Source organism: Aquarana catesbeiana, linkage group LG10 (assembly GCF_042186555.1).
Source record: "Aquarana catesbeiana isolate 2022-GZ linkage group LG10, ASM4218655v1, whole genome shotgun sequence".
NCBI lineage: Eukaryota > Metazoa > Chordata > Amphibia > Anura > Ranidae > Aquarana > Aquarana catesbeiana.
The window spans coordinates 231,255,008-231,270,270 of NC_133333.1; the positions used below are offsets into that span (position 1 = coordinate 231,255,008).

General features: G+C 46.6%; 1 protein-coding gene across 1 annotated transcript in view; it reads right to left on the reverse strand.

Moving 5' to 3' along the window:
* LOC141111264 (indolethylamine N-methyltransferase-like) overlaps positions 1-14,809 on the reverse strand; it is a 65,297-nt gene extending 50,488 nt beyond the window's left edge. Inside the window, exons 1-2 of the mRNA XM_073603407.1 lie at positions 14,594-14,809; positions 11,206-11,413 (exon numbers count right to left, since the gene is read on the reverse strand). Coding sequence (XP_073459508.1) covers positions 11,206-11,413; positions 14,594-14,744 — 359 coding nt within the window. The 5' untranslated portion in view covers positions 14,745-14,809. The remainder of the gene's footprint in view (positions 1-11,205; positions 11,414-14,593) is intronic.
* Positions 14,810-15,263: the final 454 nt, after the last annotated feature.

A 15,263-nucleotide genomic window follows, 5' to 3' on the forward strand; every position in this document is an offset into this window, starting at 1 on the left:
GCGCATTTCCTACCCATGGTGGGCACCCCCTCTGCTTCTGATACGGCTAATATCTTCCTCAAGGAAATAATCAGACTCCATGGTGTGCCCAAGAGCATCGTCTCTGACAGGGGTGTTCAATTTACCTCCAAGTTTTGGAAGGAGCTCTGCAAGACCCTGGAAATTAAAATGTGCCTCTCCTCTGCGTACCATCCTCAGAGCAATGGCCAGACTGAGAGGACAAATCAAACCTTGGAGCAGTACCTCCAATGTTTTTGTTCTGGTTCATGATTGGGCGACTCTCCAACCATATGCTAAGTTTACCTATAACAACTCCGTTCACTACGCAACAAACCAAACATCCTTCTGGGCAAACTTTGGATTCCATCCTCCCTAACATCCTCCCTGAAATGTCTGTTCCTGCCGTACAAGACCGGATAGGCTCTATTCAATCTAACTTCCAAAGGATCCAAGACACTCTACGGAAAGCTCAGGTCAATTTTAAGAAACAGTATGACCAAGGAAGGAAGGAAAATCCAATCTTCAAAGTGGGTGAGGAAGTTTGGTTGGCAACCACAAATCTCAGATTACCTCTGCCCTCACGGAAACCGGGGCCAAAGTTCATTGGGCCTTTTAAAATCAAGAGAATGGTCAACCCCGTGGCATTTGAGCTGGCACTACCAACATCTTCTAGAATACACCCAGTTTTCCATGCATGCCTGCTTAAGCCTGTGGTAGCCAGCTCTTTCCCTGGGAGAAAGGAACCTCTTCCTCCACCTGTTTGAAGTGGATGGGGAGAATGAATTCGAAGTGGAGTCTGTTTTGAGTTGCAGGAAGAGGGGCAGACAGCTCTAATATCTAATTCAGTGGAAGGGGTACCCTCCTGAAGACAATTCCTGGGAGCCTGCTAGGAATCTCCATGACCCACGTTTAATCCAAGCTTTTCACCGGGAACATCCTGAAATGATGTCTAGTCTGGGCGTCCAGAGTCCGCCTCTTCGGGGGGCACTATCAGAGAAGGGTCCTCTCCAGTCACATTCATCCTGTCCCTGGGCGCGTGCGCGCTGGATTGGGGCTTTGGCGCATGCGTGCTCACGGCCCGATGGAGCGGCGCGCGTGTGCGCGATAGCACACAGGTGCGCGTGGTGACTCATGCACGCCCATTGTGACACTCTGGCGGGGCTATTTAAATCAGCTCCAGCACCCAGACTGGTTGCTGATTTGTCTTCAGCTCCTGTTGCTTCCTGTTTCCTGTTTATGCTCACCTGATCTCCTGTTGTGACCCGAACTGCTCTCACCACGCTGCCTCTCTCCTGGATTGACCCCTGGCCTGATTTACGGACTTCCTCTGCTTGATACCAGTGTTTGACCCTCGGCCTGATTAACGGACTTCCTCTGCTTGATACCAGTGTTTGACCCCCGGCCTGATTAATGGACTTCCTCTGCTTGATACCAGTGTTTGACCCCCGGCCTGTTCCACGGACTTGTCTTGCTTATTGCCTGTGTTTGACCCTCTGCTTGCTTACAGTTTGTCTGCTCCACCCAGCAACGGGACTTCCACCGGTTCCTGGACTCCTGCATCCTCAGACCCGGCTCTGCAGTTGCCTACAAGGGACCCATACCTGCTGGTGGCCCATGCTCCTTAGTGCCACCCATTCCCTGTTTCATCTCCAGGGGATAGGGTGTGCGTAGTGGCAAGGGCGAACCGCTCTCGGCATCTCGGCCTCGGTAAGTACTCACCTGACACCCTGTAAACTTTATACGCTTCCCCAATGGCGTCAAGATAGCAAAAAGTGGAGAACAATTTTCCGGTGCCTTTTTCGCCAATGACGCTGGCCAAGATGGCAAAAGCCTGAAGTCAATTAGAAAAAGTGCCGGGGATAAGCCGCCAGTGGCATTTCGCCTCCTCCTCTTTCTTGCTTTCATCCGCCTTACCCTTCTCTATAGATATAGAATAGTTCAACATATTCCCTCTTTCAGATTTGTCCCTGACATCCTGCTTAAGATGGACCCCTAGTGGGCCCTCAAAGCACACGTAGATCTTGCGCTTTGACGCATCTGATAACCGCCCCTATCCTCCATGGCTCCTTTGCCTTGAGGGGTTCCAACCCCCAGCCATCTCCATCTGTGATGCAGACATAACACTGGAAATGGAGGACGTGATTGCCTCAGCCATTCGTCCGGAACCCAGCTGGCTCCGCAAGGCAGGGTGCCTCTCAGTCGACCATCGGTCATCATCTTCGCTGGTGACCTCACCGGATGCTGCAGAAGATTCCCACTGCATTGGCGTCCCTTGCACCCTGCGTTCTGGTGACTCTGGCTATGGGCTCCCGGAAGCATCATCGTCTGCCCCAGTCATTTCATGCAAAGATGATGAGCTGCGGGGTACCTTAGAACCCTCAGCTGCAGCAGGGACATGCTGTCTCTTTAAAGTGGCGGATCCCCCAGCTCGAGTCTCCAGCCTCCTTCCACTGGCATTACCAGGCTGCAGCGACGCTGGAGGGCAAGCAGAGGGTGCCCGAACCCTCCTGCTGCCCATAGCTGATCTAATTTCTGGCCGAGCTCCTCTCTGTACTGAAGCCACAGAGAGAGCTGATGGCTACGGATCCTCACGGTGGCGGCGGGAAGGGGAGTAAAGCGGACCCCCCCTCGGTTCAATCTCCTCCAGCATCCAGGGCAGATGATCTGCCGCAGTGAGCAGCTGGGAACTGCGTGTTCCCGATCGTCTCCCATGCTGAGCCGCTCCCCTGTTTGGAACCTCAGCAGGGGGGGCATCCACAAACTCTGGCATCTGATTAGAGGGGGAGGAGGGGGAGTAAGAGCAGGATGTCCCCTCCCCCCTCGGTTCCCACCGGTGACGTGGATTCCTCCCGGGGCCACCACTGGGACTTAGAGCAGGAAGACCAGCAGCAGGCCCTGGAGGGGCTCCTACGTGGATGCTGGACCTGGGGGACAGGTGAAGGACTCAGGCGCTTAGGAGGGGGAACCCTGCTAGCCTGTCTCCAAGCAGATGGGGAAGAAGCAGGTGAGGGAGCCGCTCCTGACCCCCCCAGCATGTCTGATAGCTGCTGCTGCTGCTGCAGCCACTGCGGACCCCGATCCTCTGCTGCAGCCCTGACCTGGCCCAACAAGGCCTCCACTTCACTCATTCTGTCTCTCTCTTCCAGCAGGGGGGGTGACGGAAGCTGTCACTTCTCCTGACTCCTTGGAATGTGAGAGAACTACCTCACCACAAAGACCCTCTAATCTGAACCCTGCCACTTCGACTTCTGCCTCCAATCAGGTAAGGGCTACACCCCCACCAAACACACTGACCTAGCTGACCGTTCATTGACCTTGTTCCTCCCTTAGTCATGCAGCCTTTCTGTCCATTTTCTCCTCCAGGTCTCATTTTATACGTGATCACTAAAAAGTGAATATACAAATGAAATATAAAATAATCTGATAAGTTTAGACCCCTAAACAAAGGTCAATTGTGCAGAAAATTGCATCTAAAAGGTTAAGAAAAAATGCTCCAGCTGTGTAACTTAATAATATCAGCCATGGCTCACACATTCAGCTAAGTGTCAGATTGAGACATCCAAGGAGGCATTATACTTGCAGCTAAACCATCATAAAGTCTCAAAAAAAAAAAGGTAATTTGTCCAACTGTTCACAACCGGCCATTTGATCCAGTCAGAGACAAGAACGTAGCCTCATTGTTAAGATTGTTTAGACCTGTGTACATGCTGGGATGTGCCCCAGCTGACAGCTCATTCACCAGAGTAGTACCTTCAGGTGAGGCATAAATCATAAGCAATGAAGATAAGGATAAATATAAATATAAACGGACCAAGCAGCAAGATCCTGTATAGAAATCAGGCTCTAAAGTGCATAGCTTCAATAAGTACACAATGGACCAAAGCTGAGACCAGTGAACCCGGACGTACTCACTGTGACCCATGATAAATGCTTAAGGGTACCCGCACATGTTGTCAAGGTCCCATGAGTTGGATGCTGCTGACTAGTGAGGGTGCAGGCTGAGGAGAGGTCCGCCCAGACCCAAAGCATACTGCAGAAATAGGAAAATATAGTCCAGCCGCTGCACGCTTCACCTGGCCCAAGTGGTTAGCAGGTAAAAAGTAACTCTGTGTAACTCTAAACGGGTAACCTGTAAAAGTGTTTAAAGCGTCGGCTATGGAGAATTTTAAGTACCATAGTTAGGCATCATACCACGGGCGTATGCAATTTTAAAGTGTGACATGTTAGGTATCTATTTACTCGGCGTAACATCATCTTTTATATTTTACCAAAAGTTGGGTATTATATTGTGTTTGTGTGCAAGTAAATTAATTTACTTGCACAACTATGAACCTTCAGTTGTTCAGTAACTACAATTCCCATTATGCCTAGTCATGTCTGTAAATGTCAGTTTTTCAATGCCTTATGGGATGTGTAGTTCCGCAAAAGCTGGAGGGCTGTAGTTTTGAGATTCCTTGTCTATAGCAACATGCAGAAGATTTCACTCCATTGGAGATTTTTAAGGCAGCAATATGGTCGTCTTATGCTACCTCCTTAACACATGACACGGTCAATCCTATTCCCTTTACCATGGTGGACTTTGGAAGATCTGTAGTTTTCTCTTCTACTTCCAATATTAATAATTAAAAGAGAAGTAAGGGTTTGTTTTTTTTAGATTTATACTTACCTCAGTGGATGCAGCATTATGCCGTGTACACACGGGCGGACTTTCCGACTGGACTGGTCCGACGGACCAAATCCGACGGACAATCCGATCGCATGTGGGCTGCATCGGACTTCCGACGGACCGTTTCAGTCGGAAATCCCACGGACTTTAGATTAGAAACCTGCTTCAAATCTTGATGTTGCAACTCCACTGGACTCAGTTCCTAACGGAAAGCCCGATCGTCTGTATGCTGGTCCGACGGACCAGATACGATGCAAGGGCTGGGTACTACATCTCACGCTCGCTGCAATAGGAAAAATAAATTTTCCTATTGCAGCGAGCGCGAGGGGGAGGTGACGATGTCCCTTAGGTCTGGTATGGATTTTAAGGGGAACCCCTTACGCCGAAAAAACGGCGTGGGGGTCCCCCCAAAATCCATACCAGACCCCTATCCGAGCATGCAGCCCGGCTGGTCAGGAAAGGGGGTGGAGACGAGCGATCGCCCCTCCCTCCTGAACTGTACCAGGCCACATGCCCTCAACATGGGGGTGAGTGCTTTGGGGGGGCGCCCTGCGGCCCCCCACCCCAAAGCACCTTGTCCCCATGTTGATGAGGACAAGGGCCTCTTCCCGACAACCCTGGCCGTTGTTTGTTGGGGTCTGCGGGCGGGGGTCTTATTGGAATCTGGAAGCCCCCTTTAATAAGGGGGCCCCCAGATCCCGGCCCCCCACCCTATGTGAATGAGTATGAGGTACATCGTACTCCTACCCATTCACCTAGGGAAAAAGTGTCAATAAAAAAACACACTACACAGGTTTTTAAAGTAATTTATTAGACAGCGCCGGGGGCCTTCTTCCAACTTCGGGGGTCTTCTTCCGACTTCACCACTCTCTCTGGCCTGTTCTCCCGGTGTCCAGTTCTTCTCCCGCTCTCTGGCCTCTTCTCCCGGTGTTCGACCTCTTCTCCCGGTGTCCAGTTCTTCTGCCGGCTCCTCCGCTATTTTCTGCCACTCTTTTGCTAGCGGTGGCCCGGACTTCTGCGTCGTCTTCTTCCCTCTTCTCTTCCTCCGATGTTGACGCGACACTCTCTCCCGCTGTAATGCTGTGTGAGTGCTCCGCAATTACTTATGTAGGCGGTGACCCCGCCCCCTTATAACGTCACAGTCCTTGGGCATGCTGGAACTGTGACATCATAAGAGGCCTTGGTCACCGGGTGATGTTGACCACGCCCTCGTATAGTGTCACAGTCCCAGCATGCCCAGGGACTGTGACGTTATAAGGGGGCGGGGTCACCACCTATATAAGTCATTGCGGAGCGCTCACACAGCATTACAGTGGGAGAGAGCTTCGTGTCAACATCGGAAGAAGAGAAGAGGGAAGAAGACGACGCAGAAGTCCGGGCCACCACTAGCAAAAGAGCGGCAGATGATAGGGGAGGAGCCAGCAGAAGAACCGGACACCGGGAGAAGAGGTCGTACACCGGGAGAAGAGGCCGGAGAGAGGGAGAAGAACCGAACACCGGGAGAAGAGGCCGGAGAGAGCGACGAAGTTGGAAGAAGACCCCCCGAAGTCAGAAGAAAACCCCCGGTGCTGTCTAATAAATTACTTTAAAAACCTGTGTAGCGTGTTTTTTTATTGACACTTTTTCTCTAGGTGAATGGGTAGGGGTACGATGTACTCATACTCATTCACATAGGGTGGAGGGCCGGGATCTGGGGGCCCCCTTATTAAAGGGGGCTCCCAGTTTCCGATAAGCCACCCGCCCGCAGATCCCGACAACCAACAGCCAGGGTTGTCAGGAAGAGGCCCTTGTCCTCATCAACATGGGGACAAGGTGCTTTGGGGTGGGGGCCCCGCCCTCCGTTATTTAAGAACCATCAGAAGAGGAGAAGCGTCACACAGCGGGAGCCTCCCATCCAATCGTGGATGTGGAGTGGCCCGAGAAAAGAAGATGAAGAGAAGAAGGCGCCGCTGAGGAAGATGCCGGATGAGAACACCAGAGGAAGAACCAGAAGAACCAGAAGAAGAAGAAGATGGAGGAAGAAACCGAAGGAAGATAAAAGATAGAAGATAGAAGAAAGAAGATAGAAGATAGAAGAAAGAAGATAGAAGATAGAAGAAAGAAGAAGCATTTAAATAAAGGAATTGTCAAAAACTGTCTCTTGTCATTTTTAACATTTTTGATAGTTTTTTTGTGAAATGGTAGGGGTAGTTTTGTACCCCCTTACCATTTCACACAGGGGGAAGGGCCGGGATCTGGGGGTCTTCTTGTTAAAGGGGGCTTCCACATTCTGATAAGCCACCCGCCCGCAGACCCCCACAACCACCGGGTAAGGGTTGTAGGGATGAGGCCCTTGTCCTCATCAACATGGGGACAAGGTGTTTTTGGGGGCTACCCCAAAGCACCCTCCCAATGTTGAGGGCATGTGGCCTGGTATGGTTCAGGAGGGGGGGCGCTCTCTTGTCCCCCCCTCTGTTCCTGCGGTCTGCCAGGTTGCGTGCTCGGATAAGGGTCTGGTATGGATTTTTGGGGGTACCCCACGTCATTTTTTTTTTAAATTTTGGCGCGGGGTTCCCCTTAAAATCCATACCAGACCTGAAGGGTCTGGTATAGATTTTGAGGGGGACCCCACACCATTTAAAAAAAAATTGTCAGGGGTTCCCCTTAATATCCATACCAGACCTGAAGGGCCTGGTATGGAATTTAGGGGGACCCCCACGTCATTTTTTTTTTAAATTTTGGTTCGGGGTTCCCCTGTGGGGAATTACCATGCCATTTTTATCAATGAACTTTTATGTGTATTGTTGGACCGGCAATTCATTAATAGCCGCGTTTTAAATGACTTTTTTTCCGTTGAAATGTCGTTTTGCTGGCAGACTGTTCTAAACACAGGAAACATGGGCCCCTTTACAGGCATACTATAGACACCCCCCAGGTACGAAATTTAAAGGAATATTACACTTTTATTGTTTCACTTTAAGCATTATTAAAATCACTGCTCCCAAAAAAACGGCCGTTTTTAAAACTTTTTTTTGCATTGATCCATGTCCTCTGGGGTAGGACCCAGGTCCCCAAACACTTTTTATGACAATACCATGCATATAAGCCTTTAAAATTTGCACTTTTGATTTCTCCCATAGACTTTTAAAGTGTGTTCCGCGGCTTTCGAATTTGCCGCGAACACCCCAAAATGTTTGCTGTTCGGCGAACTGGCGAACAGCTGATGTTCGAGTCGAACATGAGTTCGACTCGAACTCGAAGCTCATCCCTACCCACCAGCTATTCTAACATATCTGGTGTAGCAATGTCCCAGGCCTCCTTTATTCTAATGAGAACCTCCAGAGCCAGGGACAGCTGACATCCTTCTGTATAGAGTATAATGTAAGGTAGATTTATGGGCCCCAGACACTTCTTGAATGCAAAGAGATTTATGTTTTCTTGAACAGAACGGTGGAAGGGAGAGTTTAGAGCAAGGACACCCTTAGGTAGTTGCAATGTCAATTGGCAGACTCCGAGACTTCTACAGGTAGACAGCCATGCAGGGAAAGGCATCCAGCAAGACACCACATCTGCATGTGTAGGAGCGCTGTCACCTTTGGCAACAGTCTTAGAACAGTTCCTAACACAAATTGTAACAAACTCCTTTACTTTTATACAATCACTTCTTGTAGATTCTCAGCCCACTGAGCTCCCAGTCTCTCTCACTAGACTTGCTTACTCACTGCCACAGAATCCCATGAGTTCTTCTAATCTTCTTACTTTAGTATCTTTCTCAAGCGTCGCCGTGTGCTGCTTTTTCCTCTCACACTCCAGTCCTGTACTACAGAGACTGCAAGAGGCGGACAACATTTGCACTTAAAATGATTACAGAGCTCCGTTAATCTGAGTCTTTTATATCTGCCTAAAATTCAGTTTTAATATATATATATATATATATATATATATATATATATATATATATATATATATATATATATATATATATATATTACAAAATACATCTCATTATAGAAAATTATTATTACCTTTCTTTTTTTATATGCATAAATATTCACCTTATTCATCCAGTCAATGAGACTCGGCTGATCACAGATCCCTTACCAAGAAGGGGGTTTAAGTGCCCAGTAAGCAAGTGGTTAATGAGCAATTACAGTAAGTACAAGATCTCTGTACTTTTCTCTTCTACATGTTAATGGGCCAATACCAGCTGCTTATGAAATACAAGCCTGCTGGGATTTTGTAATACACCTCCCTTATCAAAGGGCCAAAAGTGACCATCAAAAAATGTACCCCTATTGACTTGAACACAGTAGAAATCCTTTATCTGCATTGGTGACACCCAAGCTGATGTATATCAGAAAAACTAGAGAGAGCTGGAACTGCTCAAATCCAGGGCATGGCTGATCTAAGTTCTATATATAAGTTACAGATTGAGCTATTGAAGTAGAAGCCCAATCAAATACTCTCTTAACTTCAACCTGCTCCCACCTTTATTCTAAACCCTATATTAACTACCCTGTAAAGGAAATTGGTACCTATTCTGAAGGTGCTCTGGTCTGGTCACATGATCTTCTCAGCAGCCGGCTTCCTTGGAGAGGAGAGATCGCCAACAACGGCTGCAGTGCCTGGGTGGTGACATCACCCATAGGCTTCACAGTGGAGGAAAATGGTCTGGTTGGTCACATGATCAGCTCCCAGAGTCGGCTTCAGTGTATTGGAGGGACAACTAACTAAGGATGCCCCATAGTAAGCCTATAGGTTACGCGTAATCAGGCCCAGACTGGGACAAAAAATACGCCCGGGCATTTTAGACTGAGCAGCCCAGGGACCCGAGGGGGGGTGTCGGTCCTCCACGCTGTAATGTGCAGGGACACTGCACATATAAAAATATGATATAAATATAAAGGGGACTGCACTGTAATGATTACAGTGCCCCTTTACAGTGCAGTCCCCTTTATATTACAGTGTCCCTGCAATCTTGCCCCCCCTTTTATTCTGCTTCCTTACATCAGAGTCCACACAGTGGTGTTCTGAGAACCCTGATTTAGAGGGGAATGCTGTGGACTCTGGTGTAAAGGGGAACTCTGATGTAAGGGGGTCTCTGCTCACCAAAGCCCCCCTCTTGCATCAGAGTCCACAGAGCACCACCTAAATTTGTTTTATGTATACACTGGGAGGCAGGAAAGAGGGTGACCTTACTCACCCCAGGTTGGAGGCTCAGGCTCAGGCGCAGGCTGCCTGCAGCTTTTAATCTTGTGTTAAATCTTCCTTCACATCTCCCAGGGGATGTGTGGGTGGGGCAGACACAGGGGCGTGGGCAGGGCAAACACAGGAGGCGTGGGCAGGGCAGACACAGGGGGCATGGGCGGGGCAGACACAGGGAGCGTGGGCGGGGCAGACACAGGGGAATGGACGGGGCATTCACAGGGAGTAGAGAGGCTGGAGGAGGAGGAGCAGTGTCCAAGCAGTTGACGTTATCGGCTGATTGGCTGAGCTGTGTGTCTCTCTCACACACAGCTAGCCAATCAGCCGCTAATGTCATTTGTAGTTGCGCCGGAGCCTGGAGATGACACAGGCTTGACCGCATAGTGGTAGGTGAGCAGCGGTCGCAGCCCGTGTTAACACTCTCCAGGCCGCGGGCGCCGCTTACCTTTCGCTGTGCGGCCTGATCATCAACAGGCCAGGGAGCGGGAGGCCCTGGCCCACCGAGCAAATGCCCGGTCTGCCCTATGGCCAGTCCGGGCCTGCGCGTAATCAACGTTGGTCTCCACCTGTACCACCTCCACTGCATACTACCAGGTGCTGGCCCTGTTCGTTATGGGCTTCACAGTAGAGGAAAAGGGTCTGGTCGGCCACACATCTGATAAAATCACCTTAATTTAGACATATTCCGAATAGACACTCCACAATGTACAATCGAGGGAAAATGGCACACCAGCTAGTGCTTTTTTTCCCTCAATTGTACATTGTGGAGTGTCTATTTGGAATATGTCTCCTTAATAAAATTGATTTTATCAAATGGGCGGCCGACCAGACCCTTTTCCTCTACTGTGAAGCCTGTAATGGACAGGGCCAGCACCTGGTAGTGTGCCGTGGAGGTGGTATAGGTGGAGATCGACCTTGAGCAGTGATTACTCTTCACCCATAGACTTACTACCGTAGTCGGTTTGGACTGGAGGGCCCTCAGAATAGGTAAGCAAAGACATCCTTTGTTTTTCAGGGTAGTTAGTATAGGGCTTAGAATGGGGGTGAGAGCAGGGTTAAGTTTAGATTTGACTGGACTTCTACTTTAAAAAAGTGAATAGGCTTTTTCAGCACAGTAGATAAGGAGAGCTGGAATAAAAACATTATAAAGAGCAGAGAGCTCCATCTTCTGGATGAAAACATAGATTTGAACATTTGAAATACAATATTTCAAAGTTACCTGACTAAAAAAATGAAAAAAGTTTGTATTTTAAACAACTTAATAAATGAAATATACTCAAAAACAATAGAAGTTGCCTTTAAAGAAACAATCTTCTGCAACCTAAAATACAAAAATCAGAAAGGGGACAAATCACCTCGTTCCTTCCAACTCAGCTGCGGCTGATGATGTATGCGACCAATCATATGCTCCGGTACGGTCATGTAGCCATCTGTTCAGTTCCATAATACATTTCTCTTGGAATTTTAATAGGACTATTTTTTTGAAAAACTTAGAGGCGGAATAAAGATGGTGAATGAAGGAACCAATGCTGATGTCAATCAAAAATGTACCCTCAGCTCGACCTGGAGGAATATTAGAGATTCAGATGTTATCTTACCCGAAACTAATTTCACTGCCAAAGAGATTTCAAATTTTCATAACATTTGGCATTTAAAGTGGTGTTCCACCCAAAAAAAAAAAAATGCATGAATGTGCTTAAAAAAATAAAAAAAAATTTGGAATTTTTTTTTTTAAACTCACCTCTAAATGCCTGTTGCTAGGGGGGTCCCTCGTAGTCTGCCTCTTTCAGTGCATGGGCTGGTGACATCACTTCCCCTCGGCACAGGAAGGGCTCAGCTCTGCTCCCTCCCTCTTGTCAATCATCTGGGACACATTACAGGTCCCAGATGACTGAGCGGCCAATCACGGCGCGCGGCACCGCTCGCGCATGTGCAGTGGGTGCTCGGCTGTGAAGCCACAGCCCGGCGCCCACAGTTGCAATGCCGGTGGCACCGAACGGAGGGGAAGACGAGCGGGGCTTCTATCCCCCGCATCGCTTGACCGTGGGACAGGTAAGTGTCCGATTATTAAAAGTCAGCAGCTGCAGTATTTTCTAGCTGCTGACTTTTATTTATTTTTTTAAATGGGAACTCCTCTTTAATGACAGAGAGAGAGATGGAGGGTAAGGAGAGTATAAAGGGGTCAGAGGGCCATTTGCAGAGAAACTTTGCTCTACATCTGTTCGGATCATTTAGGCTCCATTCACACTTGTGCGACTTCCAAATTGTGTGATTTCCACTGCGACTTTACAGTGTGACTTGATGCCACTTTGATGCCACTTGAGTGTGACTTTGCCTGCGACTTTGGCTTTGACCATGTGATTGCATGTGCTCTACAAAGTCGCACACACATGTATATGATTCAGGTGTGACTTTCATGCAACTTTTGAGGGTTTACATTGAAGTCTATGGCCCTCATGTTGCATAAAAGTCTGACCAAAGTAATACAGGAACTACTTTAAAGTCACTGTGACTGTAAGGCCTCATGCACACAGTGCATGAAAAAAACGAGCTGCAAAGCCAGTACTGACACCAGGAAAAACGCGATTTTAGAAGCATTTCGCATTGGCGTTAATGCCCATTTAGCTGTGTTTAGCTGCATTTAGCAGCGTTTCTCTGCCCTCTTCTATTTTCCACTCCCAAATCCAATTACTACAGCTTAAAAACGCTTGACGTGGCCTATCGCTGTATACAGCATTAACATGCTTTTAGCAGCATCAGGCATTTTTACAGCTGTAACGCTGCTGCTCAAGAACACGCTGGCCCTGGGGTTTTTTGCAGCTTGAAAACTCCTATGCCACTAAAAAAAATGCATGACGCTGCTAAACGTAGAAGGAAAATAGTCCTGAGTCTTAAGTTGCACAAATATGAACAATACTCATTGGAAAACATGGGGTGCAACTTGTCATGTGACTTTGGGGTCCAAAGTTGCATGACAAGTCATACAAGTGTAAACTGGGCCTTAAAGATGGAAAACAAGTATGATAATGTTTGTGAATTGACCTTTTGCAAGCAAATACATAAAAAGTGATAATGTAATGACAAGAGTGATTCACCAAATAAAGCAGTCATAAGAAATAAATTATCATTTGTTATCGTCTCATCATAATGTGGTACCAGTTTATGATTCTGTTTTACAATAATCTTCTTTGGATCAGGCTGCCACTGTTGACCTCTCCACCTCAAGTTGGAGTTCTCCATCTCTTCATTGTGCCATTGGATGGAGTAAATGGACAGAGACTTAATCTGAAAGTTGTTGTTTGCCTCCCATGGAAGTGGCACCCAAGACAGCTTTTCACAATAAAATGTTTTTCAAAACCCTCTGGAGAAGTTTCTAAAAAAAAATTCTGGAACACAACCTTGATTGGTGCTTGTCTAAACCCTTATCCTGGACTTGCTTACTCCAGGAACATTTACCCAAAAATAGACTTCATTCAACCAATTATACTAAATCAGAGGGCGGTTGGTTGCTCCAGAGGAAACCCAATGTTTTTGTGTTGTTATTGTTATTTATTTACAAATTCAATTTAATTTAATGTACCTCGGTGTTATAAAATATCAATCAAATCAATTTCATTTGCAGGTTGTAACACAGCAAAATGTGGAAGAGCCCATAGTGAGTTATATAATTTTTTTTATAGAAACAGCATGATATTTGAGTAAGAAATAAAGCATTCCCCCTCTACCAGCAATAGGAACTGTGAGATCAGAGCTATGGGGACTGCCACCTATGTGAGTGATACTCTAATGCCGCATACACACGAGCGGACTTTACGGCAGACTTTGCCCGGCGGACTTTTCAACGGACTTTATGACGGACTTTCTGAATGAACGGACTTGCCTACACACAATCCACCAAAGTCCGTCAAATTGGTACGTGATGACGTACGACCGGACTAAAACAAGCAAGTTCATAGCCAGTAGCCAATAGCTGCCCTAGCCTAGCCTTTCGTCCGTCGAACTAGCATACAGACCAGCGGACTTTTCGACCGGACTCGAGTTCGACGGATTGATTTAAAACATGTTTCAAATCTAAGGCTCGATTCACACCTATGCATGTTGCTTTTGAGCGTTTTTGGAGGTTTTTTTTTCATGCTTGCCACGTTTTTGAGCAGCGTTTTTGCAGCGTTTTTGCGGCGTTTTTGCGGCGTTTTTGTCGCGATTTGCGTTTTGCGTTTTTTGTTTTTTTTTTACAGTTTTTTTTTACAGTCTAAAAAAAAATTTAAAAAAAATTAAAGAAAAATTTAAAAAAATTAAAAAAAAAAAAAAACTGGCAAAAACGCATCAAAAACGCATCAAAAACGCTGCAAAAACGGTGCACTTGCGTTTTTGATGCTTGTCCATTGAAATCCATTACATGCAAAACGCTGCTTTTTGCATGAAAAAAAGTCCCCGACCCTTTCCAGAAATGCAGAGAAACAAAAAGGCATTGATGTGAACATGTTCCATAGGAACCCATGTTAAAAAATTCCCGTGCATTTCTGCAAAATGCAAAATGCATCAAAAAACGCACTAGTGTGAATGGAGCCTAAGTCCGTCCAACTTTTGAGAAAACAAAGTCCGCTGGAGCCCACACACGATCGAATTGTCCGACGAAATCCCGTCCGCCGGGCAAAGTATGCCGTAAAGTCCGCTCGTGTGTACGCGGCATTAGATTTATTAACAACATTTTTTGTTTAAAATATCAATCTATGCTGTACATACCGGTGCTGAACTGATAGTGAATCATCACCATTGGAAATTTTAAAGTATCCTCTGCAAAGACCATGTCCTCCTTATTAGAGAAATATGTATCAAGATGACTTCTGGAATCCATTCCATGTACATGATAGAATTTATGTGTTGTGGAATCCATCGTCCTGCAATGCTGAACTTCACCTCTTTGATTTCTGCTTTCAACTAAACTTTAATGTTTGAGTTCTATTAAAATTCTTTTGAAATAAGGTGGTTACATTTTATTGTAATATAATCATAAATATATTTATAAAGCAGTCATGGGAATAGTGCTGACTGAGCTATGATTGCCATCTGAGTTTGCAAAGGTTTAACCACTTTAAGACCAGGCTTTTTTTTACATTTGTTGTTTTCAAGTAAAAATCTGTATTTTTTGCAAGAAAATTACTTAGAATACCCAAATATTATACAGTGGGGAAAACAATTATTTGATCCCCTCAAGGGGGATCAAGTTTGCCCACTTACAAATAAATGAAGGGTCTATAATTTTTTTATCATAGATGTATTTTAAACGATAGAGACAGAATATCAACCAAAAATCCAGAAAAACCATGTAAAAGAAATGCTATAAATTGAGTTGTAGTTCAGTGAGTAAAATAAGTATTTTATCCCCATGCAAAATATGACTTAGTACTTGGTG